The sequence below is a fragment of the Antennarius striatus genome, chromosome 11 (genome assembly GCF_040054535.1).
Source record: "Antennarius striatus isolate MH-2024 chromosome 11, ASM4005453v1, whole genome shotgun sequence".
Taxonomy (NCBI): domain Eukaryota; kingdom Metazoa; phylum Chordata; class Actinopteri; order Lophiiformes; family Antennariidae; genus Antennarius; species Antennarius striatus.
In genome coordinates this window covers 6,535,410-6,557,752 of record NC_090786.1, presented here as the reverse complement: position 1 = coordinate 6,557,752, position 22,343 = coordinate 6,535,410, and the positions used below count along the sequence as shown (strand labels likewise).

Below are 22,343 nucleotides of genomic sequence, written 5' to 3'. Positions count from 1 at the left end.
CCAAAAGCCTGAGCAAACACATATGAACACACACACATCGTCCGCTTGCCTGTCCTGAAATGCGCCAGTTTTGTAAACAAGAAATGAGGAAGAAGAAGGAGGGAGAGTCTGCAAAAGAGACAAATGAGAGCACTGATACACATGTGAAAAGAGCGGATGAAGAAAAGAAGCAAAGAAAAAGAGGTGGAGGGTCCACTCGTCAGCTCTTGTCCATGTTCAGCAGGAGCAGAGCAGCCTTGCACCTCAATAATTCAAGAGTAGGCCAAGTGCCGCAAGGCTCTCCCCCTTCTTCCCCCTCTTGTTTGCTGACATCATCAAGGCCTTACTTAATAAGAAGGTAAAAATACACTCGCTTCAGACACATACACAATGTGTGACGCATAATTGTAGCTAAAAATAACATGAAACAGCCAAGAGACTATCAACAGCATTTCGTTGGGGTGTTGGAGAGTCTTCAGAGACAGTCTCGTTTCAGTCATGCGTCTCATGCTTGTCTGAAAGGACTGATTCTTAATTCATCTCCTCACACGGCTCTGGTTTGTCGAACGTAGTATACAGGTAAAATTGCACCTTAGACCCCATTTTGAATGTGAAGATGTTTTCTTTCATTTTATCTACCAAACTGTGAAGATTTGGTGGGGAGCTCGGAGTGCTGCCAGAATGCTGGTGACCCACATTCAAGACTGAAGTCTACCAAGACAAGCACCAAACACACCCAAGCCAGCCAAAGAGATTCTGGGATTCTTGCCTTTTTTGTCTCTGATCTGTCCTTTTCAGCCTGACACACACTCATAAACCGGTGGGAGAGGGTAACATCCAAAATGAGACAACCATTTAATTGAACTCTCACACTGATGCATTGGGTGCAGTTAGGATTCCCGGAACTTGCCCAAGGACAAATCGGGAAAAATAGATCGAATGACCTTTTGATGAGAGGATAGCTTCCCCAAACTCAACTAGACCTTCATACATTTTCGCTGGTCCAACGACGTTTTTAGGTACAGCAAGCAGATGCTTCAGGTGAATTGCTCTAAAGACCACCTGGATCCTACTTTCTAAAAGCCAAACAATGGTCGAGCATTTTACAAACTCAGCTAAAAGGACGTTAACGTTGACTTACTTTCACCACATGGCAGAAGAGCGGGAGAAAATAAACGCTAATGTTGCTAGCAAGTGTCGCCACATTAACAATGATATCGCTGTTGGGGTCACACCTCATTTTTCATGAACCCCAAAGAGGCCAAAAAATTCAGTCACTGGAGACGATTGCTCAGCAGGTGTTTCCAACACACACTCACTAAGTGGTTTGGTGTCGCTGCGATGGTTCTCATTTTACTCAATGTGACATTAGTAGACTTGTTTCATCTGTAACCTTAACATCTAACTACTGACTTCTGGTACTTTATCTTTGTTTGAAATGCTTAAATCTCTTACATCTAAATGTACAAAATTCACTCACAGACGCCATCGCTTCTCAAAGAAACAACTTCCTTTTTCATTGGCTTCACGGTTTTTATCAGGTCGTCTGTCTCAGCCCAACTACAATAGTCATTCTCTACTTCCATAAATTGATCCTAGAGTCGCTTTATTAGTAACCTTCTCTACCACTAACCTCAGACTACAGGAATAGATCAGACTACAAATCTGGGTTGCTGAATTTTTTTAGGGCTTTGTATGCTGGATTATTTCATGGCCCTCAGAGAGATACCAGTGTAAAACCAAGTTACTGTGATTGGCCAAAAATAACTGAGAACAAACAAAATAAAACATGTTAATTAATAAGCTTCACAGGTGTTGACAGGCAGTCACTTTTTTCTCATGTGTACGCTGGCTCGTGTCCAAACATTTTAAATAACAAAACATCGCCAACTAAAAGGTCAAACCACTGAAAACATATTTCTAAAATTCACAATGTTTTTTATCCAACAGAATAATCTGCTTCAATTTGCGTTAATTAGTGTTTATCTTAGAAATGATTCTTATTTTCCACCCAGGGAAAGACAGTACCACATCAGGTATATGATGCCTTTCACCCTTTCAGCCAGGACACAGACAGGACTCATTTTGGTCTTAAAAACCTGCAGTGTGTTTACTTAACAAAAAACAGTAACCTGCATTTACTGATAACCCAACAACAAGCTCTTCACTGCCCCACTCACCTCCACTCACCTCGCTGAAAGAAGAAATGGACTTCCAGCCCCATAACCACCTGTAAACCTCGCTAATGCTCATCTAATGCTGTTTTGTTTTGTTTTATCCACGATCCTCTTTTGCAGAAGCTGCCAAGAAGAAATCACTGGAAACCAACGGTGGCAAAAATACAGCCAGCTTGGCAAAGCTAAAAATTTCATTGGGTAAACCCCTTATAGGGAGACCAAGACCCAGACACAAACACACACTCACAGAGTGAAGCCGCTCTGCCAGACAGCCTATGGGATGAAGAGTTTCACCCCTGCTGTTGCCGGGTTACTGGCTCCAGCCTTCTGCCAACACAGTTTTTACACAATACACACAAACTTGATCAAATCGCCTGGTGAGAAGGGGTCATTAAAATCTTTACTCAAATCAATCCTTTGTTTACAGGGAAGGGTGGGGGGTGGAGGGGAGAAAACAACATAAAAAGGAAAGAATAGCTGAGGTCTTTAAGGTATATGGAGAGAGGCAGAAACATAGGTAGGGGGAGGGCAATTCAGCCTCCATCCCCTGGGAAAAGAGCAGCCCAATCAGTCCAGAACAAGCCCAGATTCCCCCGCTTGTATCATCACTCAGCCTTTAGTGGCCTGGCGTGAAGCATTCTTGGACAAACATGCAGCACACATTAACTTTGCAAGATGTTCACACACCAGGATAGGAAGAAATATAACAACAGATGCAATATTGGGTAAACACACACACACACACACACACACACACACACACACACACACACACACAATCCATACTGCCATCATATGTGGGAAAATACTAAATATTCCAACTTGTTTCTGGATGAGGGTGACGGACAGGCCTGCTAGTCCAGCTCTAGACTGTTTGCTGATACAACTGTCTTCTAGTGTTAACACTGAAGTACAGCAGCAGAGACGCCTGATGACGTTTACACATGTTAACGAAACGTTAGCAGGATTCAAACAATGCAAAAAAACTAGTAAACTTGGAAGTTAAACATAATTCACTTTTTCAAAACTATACATTAGTTGCTTAATTACTCTGAATTTCTGGATAAGACAGCATCTGTAGGCTTTGTTCCTGACATCACTTGATAATACTTTCACTCATTGTCATGTACCGCCGCTGTATCCGCCATAGCGGGTCACGGGGAACTGGAGCCTATCCCGGCTGGCAAAGGGCGTGAGGCGGGGGACACTCCGGGCACTTATGCTGCAATAACACCACAATTAAATTAGCCTGATCAACTGTTCAGTGAGCATCCACTGACTTGAACTTAGTGGTTCAGAATCACTGTTTGCAAATTATTGTTTGCAAACAGTATAAAATTTGCCACCAAAAAGGTCACAGTCAAATATTTATTTTTAAGTTAAAACCAATAAAAACTGTGTCCAAATTAAATAAGCAATAACATGATGTAAGCAATAACATTCCTTGATCTCAAAATTTAAGATACCATCAGAGTTTGGAATATTTTAGCTGGAAGGTCATTAAACCAATTCTGCAGCAACCTAACAAACCAAAAATGGTTAAAATTACTGTTCATTCTCCACGGGCAGCAGCAATGCTTTGCCTAGCGGCCTCAAGCATTTTAGAAACCTTCCGACACGGACAGGAAGAGTTCCTGGACCGCTGCTCTTCAGGAAATAACCCAACAAACCTACAGCTGAACCGACTTCACCGAGCAGCCGGAGTAGTCAGGCTTCGAGTTTGCATAAATTCATGATGTTCTTTGACTGTAATGCCGACACCCACGGCAAACAGCGGCTACACTTACCTCTGGCTGAGAGCTTTTTTGTGTTAATAATTTTAGCAGCATACTCCTGGCCAGTAGACTTCTTAACACATCGACGAACAACTGAGAAGGCACCCCTGAAAGCAGAAGAGATCAATAACTCACATGATGGATCAGTGAAATCACTTCAAACATATCAAAAGTGGTCGAGAATGAAGCCACCCGAGAGGTAGAATTCACTCCATCTTCTCTTGGATGAGGGTGTGAAGGCGACACTGACGTCATTAGGTACCACCTGCGATTAAATCTACATGCACTTGACTTCCGTCGTTTAAATTCCACAGGTCGTGGTCGGTTCTGACCTTGACTTAAAAAGGAATGGAGAATCACCACAAAAAGCCAGTACAGGGTAACAGAATCAGAATTATAACAATCCAAATGACAGTGAATCCCACTCAAACAAGCCCTTTGTGCTAAGCAGCATTCTCTGTCATTCAACCTTTATTTTAATCACATAATGATCAGATGAAACAAACAAGACGAAACATATTGGCTTCCTTCAACTACGTGAAGCGTAATTTTGTAATATCTTCCATTTAGAGAATAAAATATCATCACTTTGGCAAAAAACTAGAATAATTAGCTTCTGGGCTCCTTTGAAATCCATTTAGTTAACTGAAACTTGACTTAAAATATACCAGTATTGACTAAATATGCTTTTATGAATTGCACGCCTGACACGGGAGACAGCTGGTAAAACTAACACCACGACGCGCAGCTCCATCAGCCACACGCCGAGATTAGACGTTCGAGTGGCTCTGCGCCTCCATCCATCCGCGCGTCTTCATGTTTAAATCCCGAATGCAGCAGAGCCAGAAAACGTGTATCCACCACCGCAGGGATGGATGTTTGCAGCATCGCCTCGTTCGGTGACGGATATTCACGCAGTCTGCTCAGAAAAATGCGCGCTAACAGAGCTGGATTGGCTGGGGATGCCACCGAGCAATGGGTACCTGCAAACTAGTTTTCCGACGCGCGTTTCCTTGCAGGTAAATTGACAAACAAGTTGGTCCAATGAGCGACACGTATCCTAACGGTGTGCTACACCTTTATGTAAGGATTAAAAGGCGAGCCTCCGAGGCGCTAACGCGTACCTGCATGCGGCTTCTAATCGCTTGGAAGGCTGTTTTTTTTTTTTTTGGTTTTTTTTTGACAGCTCCTCTCCTGGCTTGTCAACACTGAAGTAAAACGCGCACAATGGCAGCGGCAGCGGAGAAAAACGCGCACACGCGTAACGCAACAACAGCAGCAGCGGCGGCGGTGGTCGCTTACTTTCCCAGTTCCTCATACAGCTGGTACTCGTCCGTGAATCTGGTCGACGTTACAACTGTGGCCATGTTGACTGAAGAGAAGGGGAAGAGGGGGGGAGTCGCCTCGCGCTTCAGTGGACGGCTCGCGCAGGTTTCTGGAGGAGGGCTCGTGAAGAGGGGAAAGAGACGCGCGAGCCCAGAGAGAGAAGCAGTGAGTGGGAGGAGGAGAAGAGAGGGGATCCGAGCTGTAGTAACCGAGATCGTCTATTGGTTAAAGGACATACTCTGACCGGAAAAAAACTGGTTTGACGCGATACCTAACTGGATGAAGAGGGTTTGCGTTTCAATCACACAGGAATTGGTTTCAAGAAAATTTTACAGGACGAAGCTTGACAGGAAAACCGTCCATTCATCCTCCCTTCCATCCATCCATCCATCCATCCATCCATCCATCCATCCATCCATCCATCCATCCAGGGCTGGATTCAATCTCAGGACACATATAAAGTTCCTTTACAGTTCCTTACTGTTGAAGCCTTAAATCAAACATTTAACATTAAAATGTACTTATTTAAAGACTGTTAAAGGAAGACATCCTATTATGTACATACTGTATAATCCATCTATAATAGCAACACTGACCAACAACTTATAATAGTTTTTTTTTTTTGCAACCTAATCTTTATGTTAGTGAAATGAAATTCAGGGTGTTCAACAATTCAACATGTTTCACCTGGCAAAAAGCCTGGTTAAAAAGTAGTTGGAAAACAAATTCATCACCATAATTCAGATACTGTATTTCAATCTGCTATATGTGAAAACACAGATGTGTGTGAAACTTGTGGACACCTGTAATTTGTTCTTTTAAAAGCATAACAGTACTAATTAAAACATTTACAGCACTATTACCATTTTTTCATGTCACAATTATGGATATACATTTGTTATCCATCCAAATGACGCTTAAAATTTGCCTTTAAGTATTTCTCAGTGTGTTTGTTGTTAAATGGTTGTTAAATGCACATCAGTTTTTTGGCTACTGTAGGTCTTCCCTCTGGTTGTGGAGAAACCATGCAGCTTACTCTTGATGCGGAGTGTTAATAAACACCAGAAATAACATCAGAGTGAGACCTCTTTATGCTGTCTCCTCTTTGGCATTAGTGGTGAAGGTGGGATGTAAGCCACGCGAGATCTTTTCTGGTGTACCAGGAGCTGCGGACCCAGAGTCAGTTTCATCATCTCCTCCCTGGATCTTCAATACACAATGCACAAAAGCAAAGCTGATTCCAGACCAGCCGAGAGGAACGGCATCCTTTAAAGACTGAGACATTTACCGAGATGCCGCAATATTTTAATATTGGCACAGAGCAACGAGCTGCATGTACTCTATATTGTGGTTTTCATTCACTAATCTGGGTCTCTCAACGAAATGCAATCAGTCTTTTCAAAATTTTCCCACAGGAGACAGTAATGTTGATGGTTGTTTCAGATTACTTGTGATTTATGTCAATGTGCAATATTATTCACTGAATACACATTACATGCACGTTTCTGTAATTACAAGGGATTCATTGTAAAAACACATATCCTTATCTTCTGGGTGACCTTATTTCATTTCAAAATAAAGTGCCAGTGACCGCTTGAACCATCTAATTTGACTCACAACTCATTTTTGTTCTTTTGATTTTTTCTTATATATTTATGAACAGTTACTGTGATGTCACACTGCATTACTGGTGCTTTAAAGGCTTCGTCTCAGTGACCGTATTTACATATAGGCGATGACCTTCACAGTTAAATGTACATACCCATAGTCATCATAATGCATGCAAAGCTTCTTTGTGAGCACTGTTTTACTATCACATTTTCATCTCTCTATATTCTTTTTACACATTCATAACTGCCATTCATATTTAATAAATGATTAATGCTTCCGATGTAATTTACCAGAATGCAATTTCACCAAGGAATGAGACAAGTCTTGAAAGCCTTGATAGCAGATATCTGATTATCTGTAATTTAACATCGAGACCAGCCACTACGATATTGTTTGATTTTAAACATTTTAACTATAAGGGAATTCATCATATTATATTCCCTGCTACATATTAAAGGTTTAGCTGAGTTTTTATTAATATATAACAAATTACTGTGAATATAGCCTTGTGACATTGAATAATGTGAGGTAATATGAAACGCTTAGTAAAAATTCTTTTGTCATTCAGAATCATGCAATATTTATTTGTCAGTTACATGATGCATCGGTCAGACATGTGTTAGTTTGATATGAGTAAGATCATTTATTTGTCCTTGGACAATAAAATGTTGGTTTGCTATTCATCACCTTCTTCCTCATTGTGTGGTTTCACAATGCACACGCTGGTTTTATTTAAGAAAGCTTTAAAAAAAAAATTACCATACAGATAATAAATGTCAAAAAGAATATGATAGCCACAATATGTCAAACATGGACAATTAAGCAGCAAAGGAGATGAGGAGGAGTTGGCGAATAACAGAAATGGAGAAAAAATGTGACAAATAAGTCACTTTGCATTTCAATGCGTGACATTTTTTATCTTCAGTTTAATCAAATTGTTGTTACATCCCGCGAAGTGGTGATATATTATAATTGTCAGTGTTTGTGTGTTCGCCTGTCCGTCTGTCTGTCCGTCCATCCACCACTATCTTCACAACTGTTGCAGATAGAAAAATGAAAGATAGAGTACATTACTTGGGCGTCAAAGGGGATGAAAATGAGATGATGACCTTGACCTTCAGAAAGCTAGGTCAGGGTCACATTTCAACTTTTGTACTCATCGTAGATTTTTGGAAGACAGTCACGTGATACTGTACGCGCATTCTATTGGCTGACGGCATTCGGAAGTGCACTATGTTCGGTGAGTCTCGGACTTCCATGAGACACGAAAGTGCTTTAAACAGTCGATAAAGTGTGCGAAAAGGTAAAACAGATAGAAGGTGGTTTAATATCAGTATGGGGAGGGTTCATAAACGTTTAAATTACCATAAATAATAAGATAAATAGTTTGACGCGTTATTGCGGAATTTGTTAATCACGTGTGGTTCCTGGAACTAGGGCGCACTGTATACCTTTTTAAACAAAAAGCAACATTTTCAGGCCAGAGGCACAAAAATGTGTAGGTCAGGGTAAAATGTTGAATTTAGGGGTATCACGGGATGTTGTAGTTCCTGACTGCCTTGTTTTAAAACAAGTAATCAAAGCCAAACCAGTGTTCACAGCAACTCATTGCAGCAATAATGTTGAGTTAATATATTAATTTTACCAAGAATAAAGTAACATAATGTGTTGTAAACAGGATTTGTTTTTCTTTGTATATAGTAACAACTTTTAAGCACGACATCCTGTAGTAAACATGTAAGAGCATGAGAAGCAAAATCAGGGGAACAAAACAAATGCAAAACCAGAGTAACTCATTTTCATCAACTTGGATCATCTTTCATCTGGATTATGGAAATTGAGAAGACAAAGGTCAGAGAGATGTCAGCAAGGAAATAACCTCAACCTATTCAAGTGACAGGAACATGCTGTCTCTTATCCCCAGTGGAACTGAATATTTATTACTATTCCAAAACCATATGGTGCCGTTTGTTGTTCTTCAAATACACTATAAATTTGCAATTCAATGTATATTTGAAAGGATTAAACAGTTTAATAACCGTAAAAACAGAGGGCTGTCAGTGTAACTGATGACTCAGCTCTTCTCTTGTCTACTAGATGCACTATATGGAAAATATATATAATTTCAACAAGTTTTCTATCATTATATGATATTTAACTCAAATGAACACTGCTCCACCGTTTGCCAGATGATGTATTTGATTCCATATGTATCCACATCTCTGCTGAGTCTGGACAGTACAATGCATTTCATATGACCAGTTTGTGTAAATGCCAAGATCTCCCTTCTATTTGCTTAAATTGTGAACATCATTCTGGAATTTAGAAAGCATCGTTTGCAATTAATAATAATGTTTGCGGTGAGCACAGGAGTAATGCAACAATTTCCTGCCATAATTACAGGGAGCTGTTCTGAGATGAAAGCCTAATTAGCGAGGGTGCAGAGGTACTGTATTAATTGCTATGTTTCCTCAGTCATGAGCTTGTAAGGTTTGGACAAGCGGTGCCGAGACAGGATGAAAGGTGGGTGGTAACCCTAGAGCAGCGCTTTTCAAACTGTCAGATCTGTGACCTGTTAAAATCAAGCAGTATCTCCAGGAAAACCCAGGTCACATTTTGCAGAAGCTCGGCTTCTCAAATAATAACAATAAACTTAAATGTGTTTATTGTGTAGAATATCTGGCATTTTTCCTCAACAAAGTTTAAAAATGAATATAATTTTGTGAAAAAGGCATAACATATCATTTTGACTTATTTATTATTTCCTGTTGGTGGAAAGGGGGAGGGGGAGGGCTTTCCTTTATATTTTCCAGAAACCTGGCTTTTTTTTGTTGAATTCTATAAAAGACAGTTCATCTTGATCACTTTGTGTGGAGAGGGATTTGAGACAATTTGATCTTCATGCTTGAAGCACAACAGTATGTTTTCTTTCACAGCTCTTCAATCTGATTTAAAAGCTGTGAAACAAAGTGTTACCCTGATTTCAATTAGTTTTACTGGCTTAATCATCACTTAAACTGCTCTTAAATTTACAACCCCATCAGTAGGAGGAAGACAGTCAGGGCAAGGAAAAGTGATAAATGTCATTGTCTGGGCTACGTCTTGGATAGCTCTAGTTTACTCAGTCACATCAGCATCACTTGAGAATAATCATAAAATACATCCAAAAATAATGGAGGTGGGATTGTGTTAAGCACAATTAGACTAACAATCATGAGGAAAACAAAGACGAAGAACACAAGGGAGAACAACCAGGATGAATGAGGCACAAGGAGTGATGATGAGGAGCAACACAGTCGATTACTGGGGGACAGTCAAACCGGCAAACGAGGTCTCTCTCCACTGAGACAATCAGACGCTAGTGGAAAGAATCAGGAAGAACCCAGCAATCAGAGGCGGCATGGAATCATTTATTAAGCAGAACAAGAGAGGAAATGTAAAAAACCAACAGCAAATACGTCCAAACCATGACTGTAAGTAATGTTGCTTAATGTTTATGATGGATATGTAACATATTGGATGTGAAGCATTATAATTAAGGGCCTCGATAACTAATTGTTATTAAATTTCTATTATTATAAACCTCAAGGACAGCCCCTCAGAAAATCTTCTAATACTGGAGCAGTCGACTCTTGGAGCCACTCAGGGCATTAAAATGTCTCTTTGTGTTTTTGGAAATCTCTCCTGCCTCATGCTGGTGTCATCATGACACTTCATGGTTGTTATATCTGTGTCCGAATGTTACTCCATAGCACCGCCATCCAGGGGTCAGACCTTCCTATCTGCAGGCAGGCTGCACTGAGATACCTGCTGGTTGTCATTCAATGAGTCTTCTCTCAATTTTTAACTGCGACGGTCTCTGAGGGAACAGTCTGTCGAGTACAGTACATTAGAGTGGATCTATTACCTTTCTATGCCAATTACTAAATGGTCACACACTGTCCCATATAAGCATCTAATTGCATATCAGGGCTGTTTCAATGCGTAATGGTCTGTGATATAGGTTGCAAGAGACTGTAGTCAATAAGTCTGAATGGAGTCGCTGATACCACTTGGTTTAAACGAGTGAGTGTAGAAGAAATGCATTTGCTTTCAGTAATGAACAATAAGCTACATTTAGAACAATGTCCACCACAAGAAGACAAAAAAGTTGTGTATAAAACATTGTGATGAGTCTATTGTTTATAAGTTCACCAAAGAAAGTTAGCCATACCTTCAGCTTATTATCTAACAGTTGATATGACAGCTCCCTCCCACGTACTGAACAGCATTGTGCGTTCAAGTGTGTGTTTTCATGTGTGTGTGTTTGTGTGATGCCTCCTCCTTGATTTATATCGTCTGACGGTGCCTTATTTCTGTGGGCCACCATAATATACTGAGAATCAGATGTGTGGGCATGAAACGATTGTCTTTACCATTTTCTCACATGCATGGGACTCTAAAGGTCTCTCAGCCACATTCCTACTGTTAACCCGAAGCGGTCGAATCTCATCACTGGAATCCACTTATCATCGCATTAGTTCTGCTTCATGTGTGTTTGTTGTATTCACATATAGAGGAGGTGAACAAATTGCCTTCAGCTTCAGTGGTCCTGGGAGCAATGTCAGACAAGTCATGAGATTTGAACGCCTCCAGTCGTTTGTTGTAGTGCCTTCCCTAAAGATGGAGGTCAGAAAAACGGATGCTGTAAGAAGCAGATGTACTTGCACCCATTTGTGCACTGAGGTCATGCCTTACTATCTTGAGGCATCGGAATGCTACTGCACCACTGACTAACAAAAAATAGTATAGTGTTTTCCCTTCTGTTGAAGGGTATTCTGACAGAAATACACACTTACATATAAGAGTTTGCAACTTGCACACATTCCGATTGACACTGACACTTTTGTGAGCAATTCGCTTGGCAGTCAATCCTGATTATAAGGAGGTCACCTGCAGTTAGAATGTGTAAAAAATGGAAAATCAACTGAATTTAGATCCTGTTGCCCACTTGGGAAGTTTACTTTATAAATAAATGAGTTGCTGTGCCATTTGCATAAATGGCACAGACAGCTGAGATATGCCAATCTTTTTCTGCTGCTTGGAGATGGACATAATCAGTACCGTCCTTTTCACTTATCCTTTGATGCACAGTTAATTCAATCACACTATAACAGTCACAGGTATGAATGGCTTCCTCCTTACTCACCTGTAGTAGATTGATAATGAATTTGCTCATATGCAGTAAAATGGAGGTAAGATTTGGAAAGAGGATCATCAGTGGGTCCACCAGCGAAATGCAGAGATTTTGCAGAATTTTCCTTTCTCGATGAGTTGTTTGGCAACAGGGTAGGCTCTGACATAAAAAAAAACAAAGCACTTATGCTACTTTGTTTCTTTGAAAAAAAAAAGTGGAACCAATTACATGGAAATGTGAATAATTGTTTAGTAATGCAGTTAAATTATTGAAATAAAAAAATGTTAAAAAAATGTTTTTTTTTCAACCCCGACTTACTGATGAATTCACTGATTTCTCTGTAATTTAAAAAGAAGCTCACAATTGTAGTTAGTGCAAAAAGGCCAAAGTACAGTTAGCACAGATGGATGAATTAATATCCTTTATCTCTGATAAGAACTCAAATGGAAGTATTTTTATATCCCTCACAATTTCGGCACATACACTACAAATTGTAGTAATTTTGTCTTCTATGAAACAGACAAAATATAAAAACCAAACTTCCACTCCAGGGGTTTTATTTTACATATATGTGTTGTAGACACAAATTTTCCAATTTTCAGATACTATTTACTGTTCATAGTCATGCATAGTCATGACTATGACCTGCATAGTCATATGACAAAATGCTACATTTTGGCTTAATTTTATACATATATAAAAGCTTTCCAACAATCCTGACACTCAGAACAATTCAAAACAGAATCAAAGTTAAAGCTGCATGATGCATTTTTATTGAGACATACAGGTGGTAGAAACAACTTCCTGTGCATTTAAAGGGTCCTCCAAAGCATTGGGAGATAAGACAAGGTCACTGCCAGGGCATTTCTTCCTCTTCTAATCTCTTCAGGCCTTACTTCTATGTGTATGCACTCTGTCTGTATTAATCAAACTGTGTCCGAATACGGGCATGCATGCACAGTGACACACACATTGCTCCCTGCATAGTCATATGACAAGCCAAAGTCACCCTACTGCAATTTGGCTGCAGGACAGTGAGTGAGTCAGCTTGCTCAGTCAGCCACACAGCCTTGTCTGAGTTCTCTATCAGCTGAATATTTAGCTGCCGACCTTCAGTTCTTGATTCTGGGTTGATCTTGTCTATCTGACCTCCTTCTTTCCTGCTGGTCTGTACTTTTTTTTAATATATGAAGCCAATATTGAAGCACAATTATTTCAAAAAATGTTTCGAGTGCTGTGAAACAGAATCTTGATCTGTGTGCTCAAAGTCAGATGAGAAAATGTGCAAAAAATTGCATAAATGTGTGATTCAATTTTTGAATGTGTGTAGGATTATGCAAAGGAATATAATGATTTCTAAATGCCTTTATAACGACATGCACTCATTATATAGTATGCACTCACTTACAGATGTGTCTACAACCTTCCAACTCATAGTACATTTTAAAATCTGCATTTAGATTTGGAGGTATTTTTTATGGGCATTTACCAATTTCATTATAAATTATACACACAAATCTCAGAAGGCGTTCTTTTGCCACCCGTCTTGTTTTGGGGTATCTGAAACCATCTGTGTCTCTTCATTTGGTGAAGAGGCTGTTTCTCTGCAAACGTGATCCGACCATCTTGAAGAGAGATTTTAATTTGCATAGTCTGCAGTGCTTAATCATTACAATCCTTTCATTCTTGCCACCATTTTCCCCAATATCCCTGTTTTGCCCATCTTGCCCCAGCCAGGGGGTCCACCCCCCCCATGGAGCTCAGGGTCAGCCATCGGGTCATCTGGTGGATTCCTGGGTATGACAGCTGTCTGGTTGTACTCTGCCAGCCTGATCAGCAGATGTTTCACCACTTCTGGGCGAGCTTCCGCCAGATCTGTCCTCTCGTATGGATCTGAGGTGACCTTAAACAGCCAAACCGACTTGCCCAGCTTGTTGCGCGGCTTCTCCAGTCTCTGCCACTGTTCCGGGCCACTTGGGAGAGCCTGTGGTGGTATCCAATCCCCGTCGCCCACATTTCCTGTCAGTAACTTTCGGTCACCAGCCCTTATTGCTGCCCTTAGTGCTGTGTCCCAGATCCCAAAGCCATTGAGTACCAACGCCTTGTCATAAGGTTCTCCGGGCTTCCTTGAGACCGGGTCGATGTTGAAAAGGATTTCAGTGCAAGGACAGGGTAAGCCCTTGCTTATAGTACCCCACACATCATGACCGTCTAGGTCTTGGTGGGACTGTAGGGCTCCAGCGAGCCCCAGTAATGTTGGATACCAGTCAGACACATAGATCAGCGCCTTGCTAATGACACCCTTCCTCTTCAGCAAGGGACTATGGACAAAGCCCACAGCCCGAATGCCCCCTTCCCAATAGGTCCCTTTGCCACCTCTCAGAGGCCAGTTGCTTCCGCCAGAGAGTCGCTGCCCTCCGTTATCAGATGAGTAGATCAATATTGAGTTTTGGAAGAGCCCACTAGTCCTCAGTTCCTGGACCACTTGTCCAACCCCAGCATCCAGGCAGCTCAGCATTACTGCATAATGGTGTCTGAGACAATTCCTCTGGACATCATAGTGATTGTGTAGAAAATGGTCTGGTACCTGTAAGGGTGTGTGGGGAGCCTGAAGCGACAGATAGAGGAACAGGGGTTTATGGGGATCGTGGTTCACTCCAGGTGCCATTTCCCCACCATGTGGGTCACATATCCAGCTGCAAGTAGACGCTCTGGTAGGGTGGGAATATCTGGGGGCAGGCAAAGGGGTTGATGAGATTGGATGACTGAATGTTGGAGACCAGTGTGAATTTGGTAACTGGCAAGATAACATGATAACATGATAGCATGCCAACACACACACACTTACGCAAGCACACACCTACAGACACCCCCCCCACACACACACACATGCACGCACCCACATGTACTGTATATGTACTGTATATGAGTATGGTGTTTTTCTCGTGTTGTACTGTTTTCAGTTTTGATGAATTTGATGTTTTTCTTATAAAGTTCTGAATGTTCTCATTAAAAACATGAGGATATTCTGAATCCTACGTGATATAATCAGACGTTTTTTAGGAAATCTCAAAATCTAATCAAAATCTTAAATGTTTTTTTTTTTTTTTAAATTCTGAATGTACTCCAGTAAGGAGTACATTCATTTGTCTTTCTAAGGAAGTCCTGAATGTAGTTTGAAAACATTGGATGGATGTTTCTGTAATTTGTGAATGCATTTCTGTGGCTGCATAGAGAAAGCAGACCTGGATCTGCCTCACCTCTTCTACAACCTCACACAGTCAGCACCTCATGAATATTGATGAATGCATAAAAATTAAACTTCCATCTGTCCGAAACAGAAGTGCTTTGTGCAGCGGATGCTTTAGGTTAAATGACTTTGACTGACTTGTTCTACAAAAAGACACTTCCAATATGCAGTTTAGTGAATCATATTTTTATAATAAACATTATTTGACATCATTCAGACCTATCATTTGCATTACTAGTAAACACATGTTTTTTGATCAGTGAATTTGCATGTCCTGCATGAGCTGAGGTTTCATAAAAAGTATATGGAGTGTAATACATTGTACTAATGATGTCATTGCAACATAATTACTCACCGGCCGGTCATGAGTTGACTGCGAGAGGGTGAACAGATACGCTGGACATAATAATTTTCAAGCTTGACCCCCTCTGCTGCAAGCTGGTCCAACACAGGCGTACGGATGTCTGAGCCATGGTAGCCAATGTCTCCATAACCCTGGTCATCCACCATGATAAATATAATGTGGGGGGCCCAGGCCTACCCACTTCCTCTTTGGTGAAAGTATCATTAGCAAGCTTGTGTTCACACAAGCAACCAAGGTCACTGATCAAGGTCAGCAAAACTGCAAGATAGATTCCCCTCATCTCCAGCGATCTATAAAAGTTTGAGTTCTGTTCAGTCTAGCCTGCAAACAATAAATCTCAAGAGAAAAGTAGAAAAAATTAGAAGATGTCATAGGACCTCATCCAGTCGTGGTCTCTTCTGGGGTTTATTGATGGTTTTATCAAATGAGGAAGAGCTATTCACAAATGCTGTGGTGGGTGGAGAATCTCTAAGATGGGCAAGACACTAATAGAGATATGTGTGTGCGTGCGTGCGTGTGTGTGTATGTGTGTGTGTGTGTGTGCGTGTGTGTGTGTGTGTGTGTGTCTGTGTGTGTGTGTGTGTGTGTGTGTGTGTGTGTGTGTGTGTTTGTGTGTGTGTGTGTGTGTGTGTGTGTGTGTGTGTGTGTGTGTGTCTTTACAGTACCTTGCTACATTTCTTTTCTTTCAGGCGCCAGCAGGGAAGACCAAAAGTCATAACCGGCACTGGGATGTGGAATGAAAATGAAAGTGAATAGACCCTTTTCCAAACACCTGGAACTGCAAAGATGTTTAAATTTTGTATTACAGGTATATGACAACTAGCTGGAACCTGTGGAAATATTCCATGATAAAACAGTAACATCAGACTTCATACAAAACACATGAAAAGAATACATAGCTACCTCGTTCTATGGAGCAAGATAGACGGTAAATTAAAATGGTAAAATGATTATTGGTTGATAGGCTTTAACCCACCGAATGTATAGCATACTTTTTGTATACCCCACCTTTCTTTTTTCTTAACAATTTTCTTTTTGTGCTTGGGATTGATTGGCTCTGGCTAAGTAGTATTTCTCTTTTTGCGGCGCATTCCTTTCGTCTTTTTCAGTCGGAATTTCACTCAGAATTCGTTGCCGTTTCTTTGTGTCGTTCTGCTCAAAAATACGAAAATTGTTGGACCAGTTATGACACTCTAAAATTATGTTAACTGGGAAGTCCATATGTAGTTATTTCTTCTCCTAACATAGCAGGTGCCTTACGCCATGTTCATGTGATTCTTTCTGGCAGATGCACCATGATTGGTTGGGCGCCGTGATTGGTTGGGCGCTTGATTGACAAGTAGTGGGTGGAGTTGGTGACAGCGTGAGACTTTTTCAAGTGAGCTTAGTCAAATATATAGGTGGGGAGATGACGACTTCATCAGAGCCAGAATTGATCCAGTTTGTTGCACCTTTGTGTTTCCTTTTTTTGTGCAGGCAATCAATTTTATACATTAATACATTTTTAATAACAACAACCATGACTTGATTTCAGCCTATATTTTAATGCAAAAAGCTTGAATTAGTCAAGTTACTGGTTGCTCACGGCCAGTAAGTCTGGTAGAGTTTTGGTTTTACAGCTTCCTGTTTTATTTTGAAAGTTCATGCTTCTGATTTATTCGACCCATTTTCTTCCCCTGTCTCTTCACTCATTCACTCTCTGTCTGAGCTCGCACTTTAAGACCTCTGTATTTTGCTGCCAGTGTGATTGTGTGATTAAGCTGATTTGTGTCATGCTGCCATCTGTGTTGTTCTGTCAATTATCTCTTGCTGTCACCTTGTTGCTTTTTTTGTCTGATTCTGTATGGTTCTGATATGTACGATCTATTCCTTGACCAGTCTGTTCTTTTGTGAAAGCTTTTTCCACCATGATCTCTGATTTTGTATTTGCAAATATTATTTCATTGTTTATGACTACAACCCACCTTTATCAAATGATTTTATTTCCGTTGCCATCATGTATGGGAGCGGCAGGGTAAGACGTGATCAAATATACCATGCAATAATCATGGAACTGCGTTAAAAATTGTATCTTTTGTAATTGAAGTCATTTTAAAAGTGATATGTGTGCCTACTGCTCCTGCTACCAACCCTGTTATTTTCATTAATCTTTACATAAGTGTTATTTTCTGACTGCTGCTCCCATTAAAGCTGTTACGACTGCTACTGATAATATTTCCACTGTCATTTATTAAGCATTATTTCAAACTATGCTGTAAATGCCTAATGAAAATCAAATAACCCCTGTCATCTTTCTTTTGTTGCTTGACACTACTCAATTAATAGAGCCACCCGATGACAATTACTGCCAGTCCAGGGCAGTGAAACCAATCCGACTATATAGGAACATCCGGCGTTGAGATGAGAATGTGTATCGACCGCTGGGCTCTTAGCCTTCACCTCGCTGCCATCTCCTTCCCATAATACTAAGAGAAAATCAATGCCTCAGATACGAGTCCATTTCCTACATCGTAGAAGCAAACTCATGTTGCCTAACCCTGTGGGAAATTTCAAAGGCTTTTTGTCCATGGCGAGTGGGGCATGTGTTGGAGGGATTGAGATTTATGGAAGAGCTGGGAAATTTGATGATGATGGCCGAATGAGGCTGACAAAAAGGGGAAGAAAGTGATTCACTGAAGCGGATCGCATGGAAGACTTGATGGGAAATGGAGAGACAGGAAAAAACAATAAACATAACAAAAAGGATCAACTGTGAAATCAGTGAAAACAAGTCAAATGTGGGGGATAGACAGGGAGATAGAGGAATAATGTGCGTATGAAAAAAAAAAGGACAGGACAGTACAGCGTAAACAAAGCAGCATAAAAGGAGCAGTCACTTTTGTCTTGCTGTGTCTGTACATTTGGGTCTCTGGGTGTAGCCATCAGTTTGCCTCGGGGAAATACGGGGTGACGTGAACTCCGTTTTACCGCTAAGAGAGGGGGAGGAGAGGGAAGGCGGCTGTAAAAATGTAAAGTGACAAATGTCTTCTTGAGGAACTTGAGTCGGTACAGTTCAGAGGAGTCACATGGAGATATTGGCAGGAACTCATGTTACAGCTTCTCTTGTTTACTTTATTGGCCCCAAAATGATGACAGCTTAACCCCAAAAGAATTTAAAAGAAAGATTTACTTGACTTCTGAAATGAAATGTCTAAAAAGGAATGTAAAAGGCTCTATTTTTTAATTAGAACTTATTTGCTTCAGGACATTTTTGTACAGTAGACTGCATTATCAACTAATGAGAGATCTTTGGAAAAAAAAAAGGACATTTTTTTTAGTGCATTTTTTGCATGTGTACACAGTTGCATTGGTGTTTTTTGGAAAAAGCAGCGGTGCATAGTTGAAGAGAGTAGCAGTGGGTGTGATTTATTCATGACGACGAATAAGTGACTCACTGGATCCGCAGCCACTCTGTTGAGCTGGAGCTAAAGTGAGGGAATGAGTATGTATGAAAAATTGTTCTTAAAACACTATCCCATCATCAAAAATAAAAAATAAAAAGTCGAATTTCTATATTTAAAAGGTCTGATATTCAATTTGGTATTTCAAATTACCTGTTATATGCACAGATAATAATGTTATGCACACAGGCTGTCAATGCAGCTCCTGGAAACTCCACATAATAATATCCTTATGGATGGATGGATGGATGGATGGATGGATGGATGGATGAAGCGTATTCATGCTTTTATATTTATATACGTGTGCATAAGTGCAACAATGTGTGCAACAAAGTTGATACCAAAATTTGTGAATTGAACAAATGAAGGAACTCCTGCAAATCACAATCAGAGTACATGTATTTTGACAATTGCCAATATATTGCCACTACAGATGCACGCATTGATGGTAAACTGAAGATGTGTGGTCTGTTTCCCCCTTCAGAGATAGGACTAGCAGTGTGGGCTCTGAGACCCAATACAATCGTTCTAGCATGTCCTGGATGTGACACCAAAGGGGACCCCAACTCTGCTGCTCCTGAAATACTCTAGGATCATCTTCCAGAGGGCAGTAACTCAATCCACTTTCCATTCTCCTAAGCAATGGACTGACAATATGTGTGTGTGTGTGTGTGTGTGTGTGTGGGGGGGGGTGTACCACTCTCATCACATCAAAAAAACCACCCACATGGAGGATGCTCATATCCATGTGTCAAATTCACAAACTCAGGGGAAAAGTTTTCCCCATGCATCCCTCCTTCCCCTTTAGAGTACCTCAGTGGATGGGTTGTTCCATCCTATCAGACATTTCCCCTGAGGAGAGTGAGTGCTGGCTTTGACTCATCAAAAATGAAAGGGATTACACAACCTAAATGTGCATATACTATGTGTGTCTATGTGGGATGGTGGGTTAGTACAGTCAGCGGAGAGTGCCACCATCAGGATTAAGGGAATAATGCATGGAGATGGAGAGAGAGGTCCAAATCGTAGGGACATTGAGACTATAAATCAGTGTCATTCAGGGAGAAATGCATTTTTAAAGTTAATTCTGAAAGTTGGGAATAGGAAGAACCAGCTGTGTTAAAGCTGGTTACAATAGAAAAGGTTAAAGAAACTTTTCAAAGACCGGCATCTACCAAACATTTGTGTAATAAAACAAGCAGGACATGATTTCCCCCAGTGACATAACTTTTGTAGGTGGGTTTTCTCTAGATATACACTGGTAGCTTGTGTTTTGCTTAATATTGATGGTCCACATGTTCGGTCATAAATAGTTTGAGAGCTTTAGCACTAAATATTATTAACTAATTGCTCCATTAATGTCAATTTCAAATCCATGGTCAGTCAACTGTTATGATACAGGATGCAATATTTCAAACACTGGAGCTGTGTCTTCTGCAGGCAATGTGTATGTTGTGTGTGTGTGTGTTAGACTCACTGTTGACAGCAGGCAGAGGTTATAAAGTGCCGCCTGGCACAATTCCACTCCTGTGGCACGAAGCAGATGACACTGGACTCATCCCTCCAAGTGGGAGTCCTGGGAGAGAAGCATCAGTCTCTCACCAACTGGGGTCAGAAGTTCAGGATACAAGAGGAAAAACAAAGCGGAGGTGCAGAACAATAAATCACAGAGAAGGGAAGGCACAAGAGAATCCAATTAGAGAAGTAAAACAAAAGTCCCAAAAAAATCATCCCAGAAAAACCATGTATGTCACATCAGTTCTGGAGCAAATTAAATCCCCTAACCAAGACATTGCAGCATACACAAAGAGAAATAGAGCTAAAGTTGATAAGTAATAATAAAAGTGGATTATAAAACATGCAAAGGCAAACCTATCTGTTTGATCTTGACATTTAGAAAGAGTTTGTAAAGGAACTAACTTCTACAAATACATTTTTAATAAACACCAGCTAGATTGAGGGCATTTCCTTCCATCAATATAAACAGAAGGTTTTTAATACTTAATACAGCTCTTGCCATTGCATTCAATTATCACCTGTTTGAGTGTTTACTGGCTAAAAGAAACAATCTTTAGATGAATTATTGTATACAAATGCTTGGAATAGTCACTTAAAGTTCTGAATCTGCAGTCGCTAAATCTATACACTGTTTAAAATAATTACATAAATACACACACTTTTGTTTTTAATCATTCCGGTTAGTACATGAATCAGTGTCAGGCGTTCACCTTATACAAGCTAGAGGGCAGAGCTCACCTACTTAGACTGGTTGGCAGCGTCTGCCACACACAGACGCCTCAGTAAAAGGCCACTGGCTCTGTGCCAGAGAGAGAGAGCAAGAGAGAGAAGAGAGAGAGAGAAAAAGAGAGAGAGAGAAAGAGAGGAGAGAGAGAGAGAGAGAGAGAGAGAGAGAGAGAGAGAGAGAGAGAGAGAGAGAGAGAGCTTAATGGTTCTCCAAGCAAACAAAATCCACTTATCATCCCCATTTCCTGTGTTTACAGCAACAATCGACAGCATTGCCCCCTTTAACATAGCACCTCCATTTACTTTTTTTTTTTTTTGCCATTACACAACATAAAGATACGGAATTAAACCTAATGGAGCCACAGAGGAAATCAGATGTTCCATCCATGCTACTGCATATATGGGCTTTGCTGTTTTTTCTGAAAGACAGCCAATGTCTGTCCTGAGTCCAGTGCCTAAGCAGACCTTAACTTTTGAGCAATAAGCACTAACTAACTTTGCATTGATTATTATACTAGATAAAAATAATCGCAGTGACTTGAACTAGTGCATATTATTAATAAACAGTGAAATAGAAGCTCTAAGTCAAAATGAATAAACTTCGACCACTAGAGGGAGTGATCATCTCAACTGAGGTACAGCTGCACATTATTTTCTAATATCTAATAAGTACAGTAACTTTTCCTTTTGTGAAATAGCGGTTGGATATAAAGTGGATCAGTTTTATCTGACTGCTGAGCAGTTTGTAGTGTAGTCTGTTAGATTTCAAACCACAACTATGGAGAAGGGGTGATTTTTTTTCAGTGTGACCTGGGACTGATCTTAGTTGCTATCCTGAGGTCTGGAGACAGCTGCAGAGCATGGCTGCCAAAGGGAGCAGCTATCATTGGTAACCTCCTGGAGCATTGATAATGGCGGTGTTGCTTTTCTAGTAAGGGGGTCATCCAACTTCATCAACAGGTTTAAAGGCCTGTCAATGCCCAAAGGAAAATACAACATAG

The 22,343-nt window shown here is 40.6% G+C and overlaps 1 protein-coding gene and 1 pseudogene across 8 annotated transcripts in view; both read right to left on the bottom strand.

The window, feature by feature from the left end:
- The window catches only part of LOC137604280 (calcium/calmodulin-dependent protein kinase type II subunit gamma-like), a 42,619-nt gene extending 37,212 nt beyond the window's left edge, over positions 1-5,407 (bottom strand). For all 8 annotated transcript variants that reach the window (XM_068328335.1, XM_068328344.1, XM_068328338.1 and 5 more), the window contains exons 1-2: positions 5,234-5,407; positions 3,944-4,038 (exon numbers count right to left, since the gene is read on the bottom strand). In XM_068328335.1, coding sequence (XP_068184436.1) covers positions 3,944-4,038; positions 5,234-5,298 — 160 coding nt within the window. In that variant the 5' untranslated portion in view covers positions 5,299-5,407. The remainder of the gene's footprint in view (positions 1-3,943; positions 4,039-5,233) is intronic.
- A 7,481-nt stretch (positions 5,408-12,888) lies between these two features.
- LOC137604082 (arylsulfatase I-like) lies at positions 12,889-16,374 on the bottom strand (annotated as a pseudogene).
- Between the last annotated feature and the right edge of the window lie 5,969 nt (positions 16,375-22,343).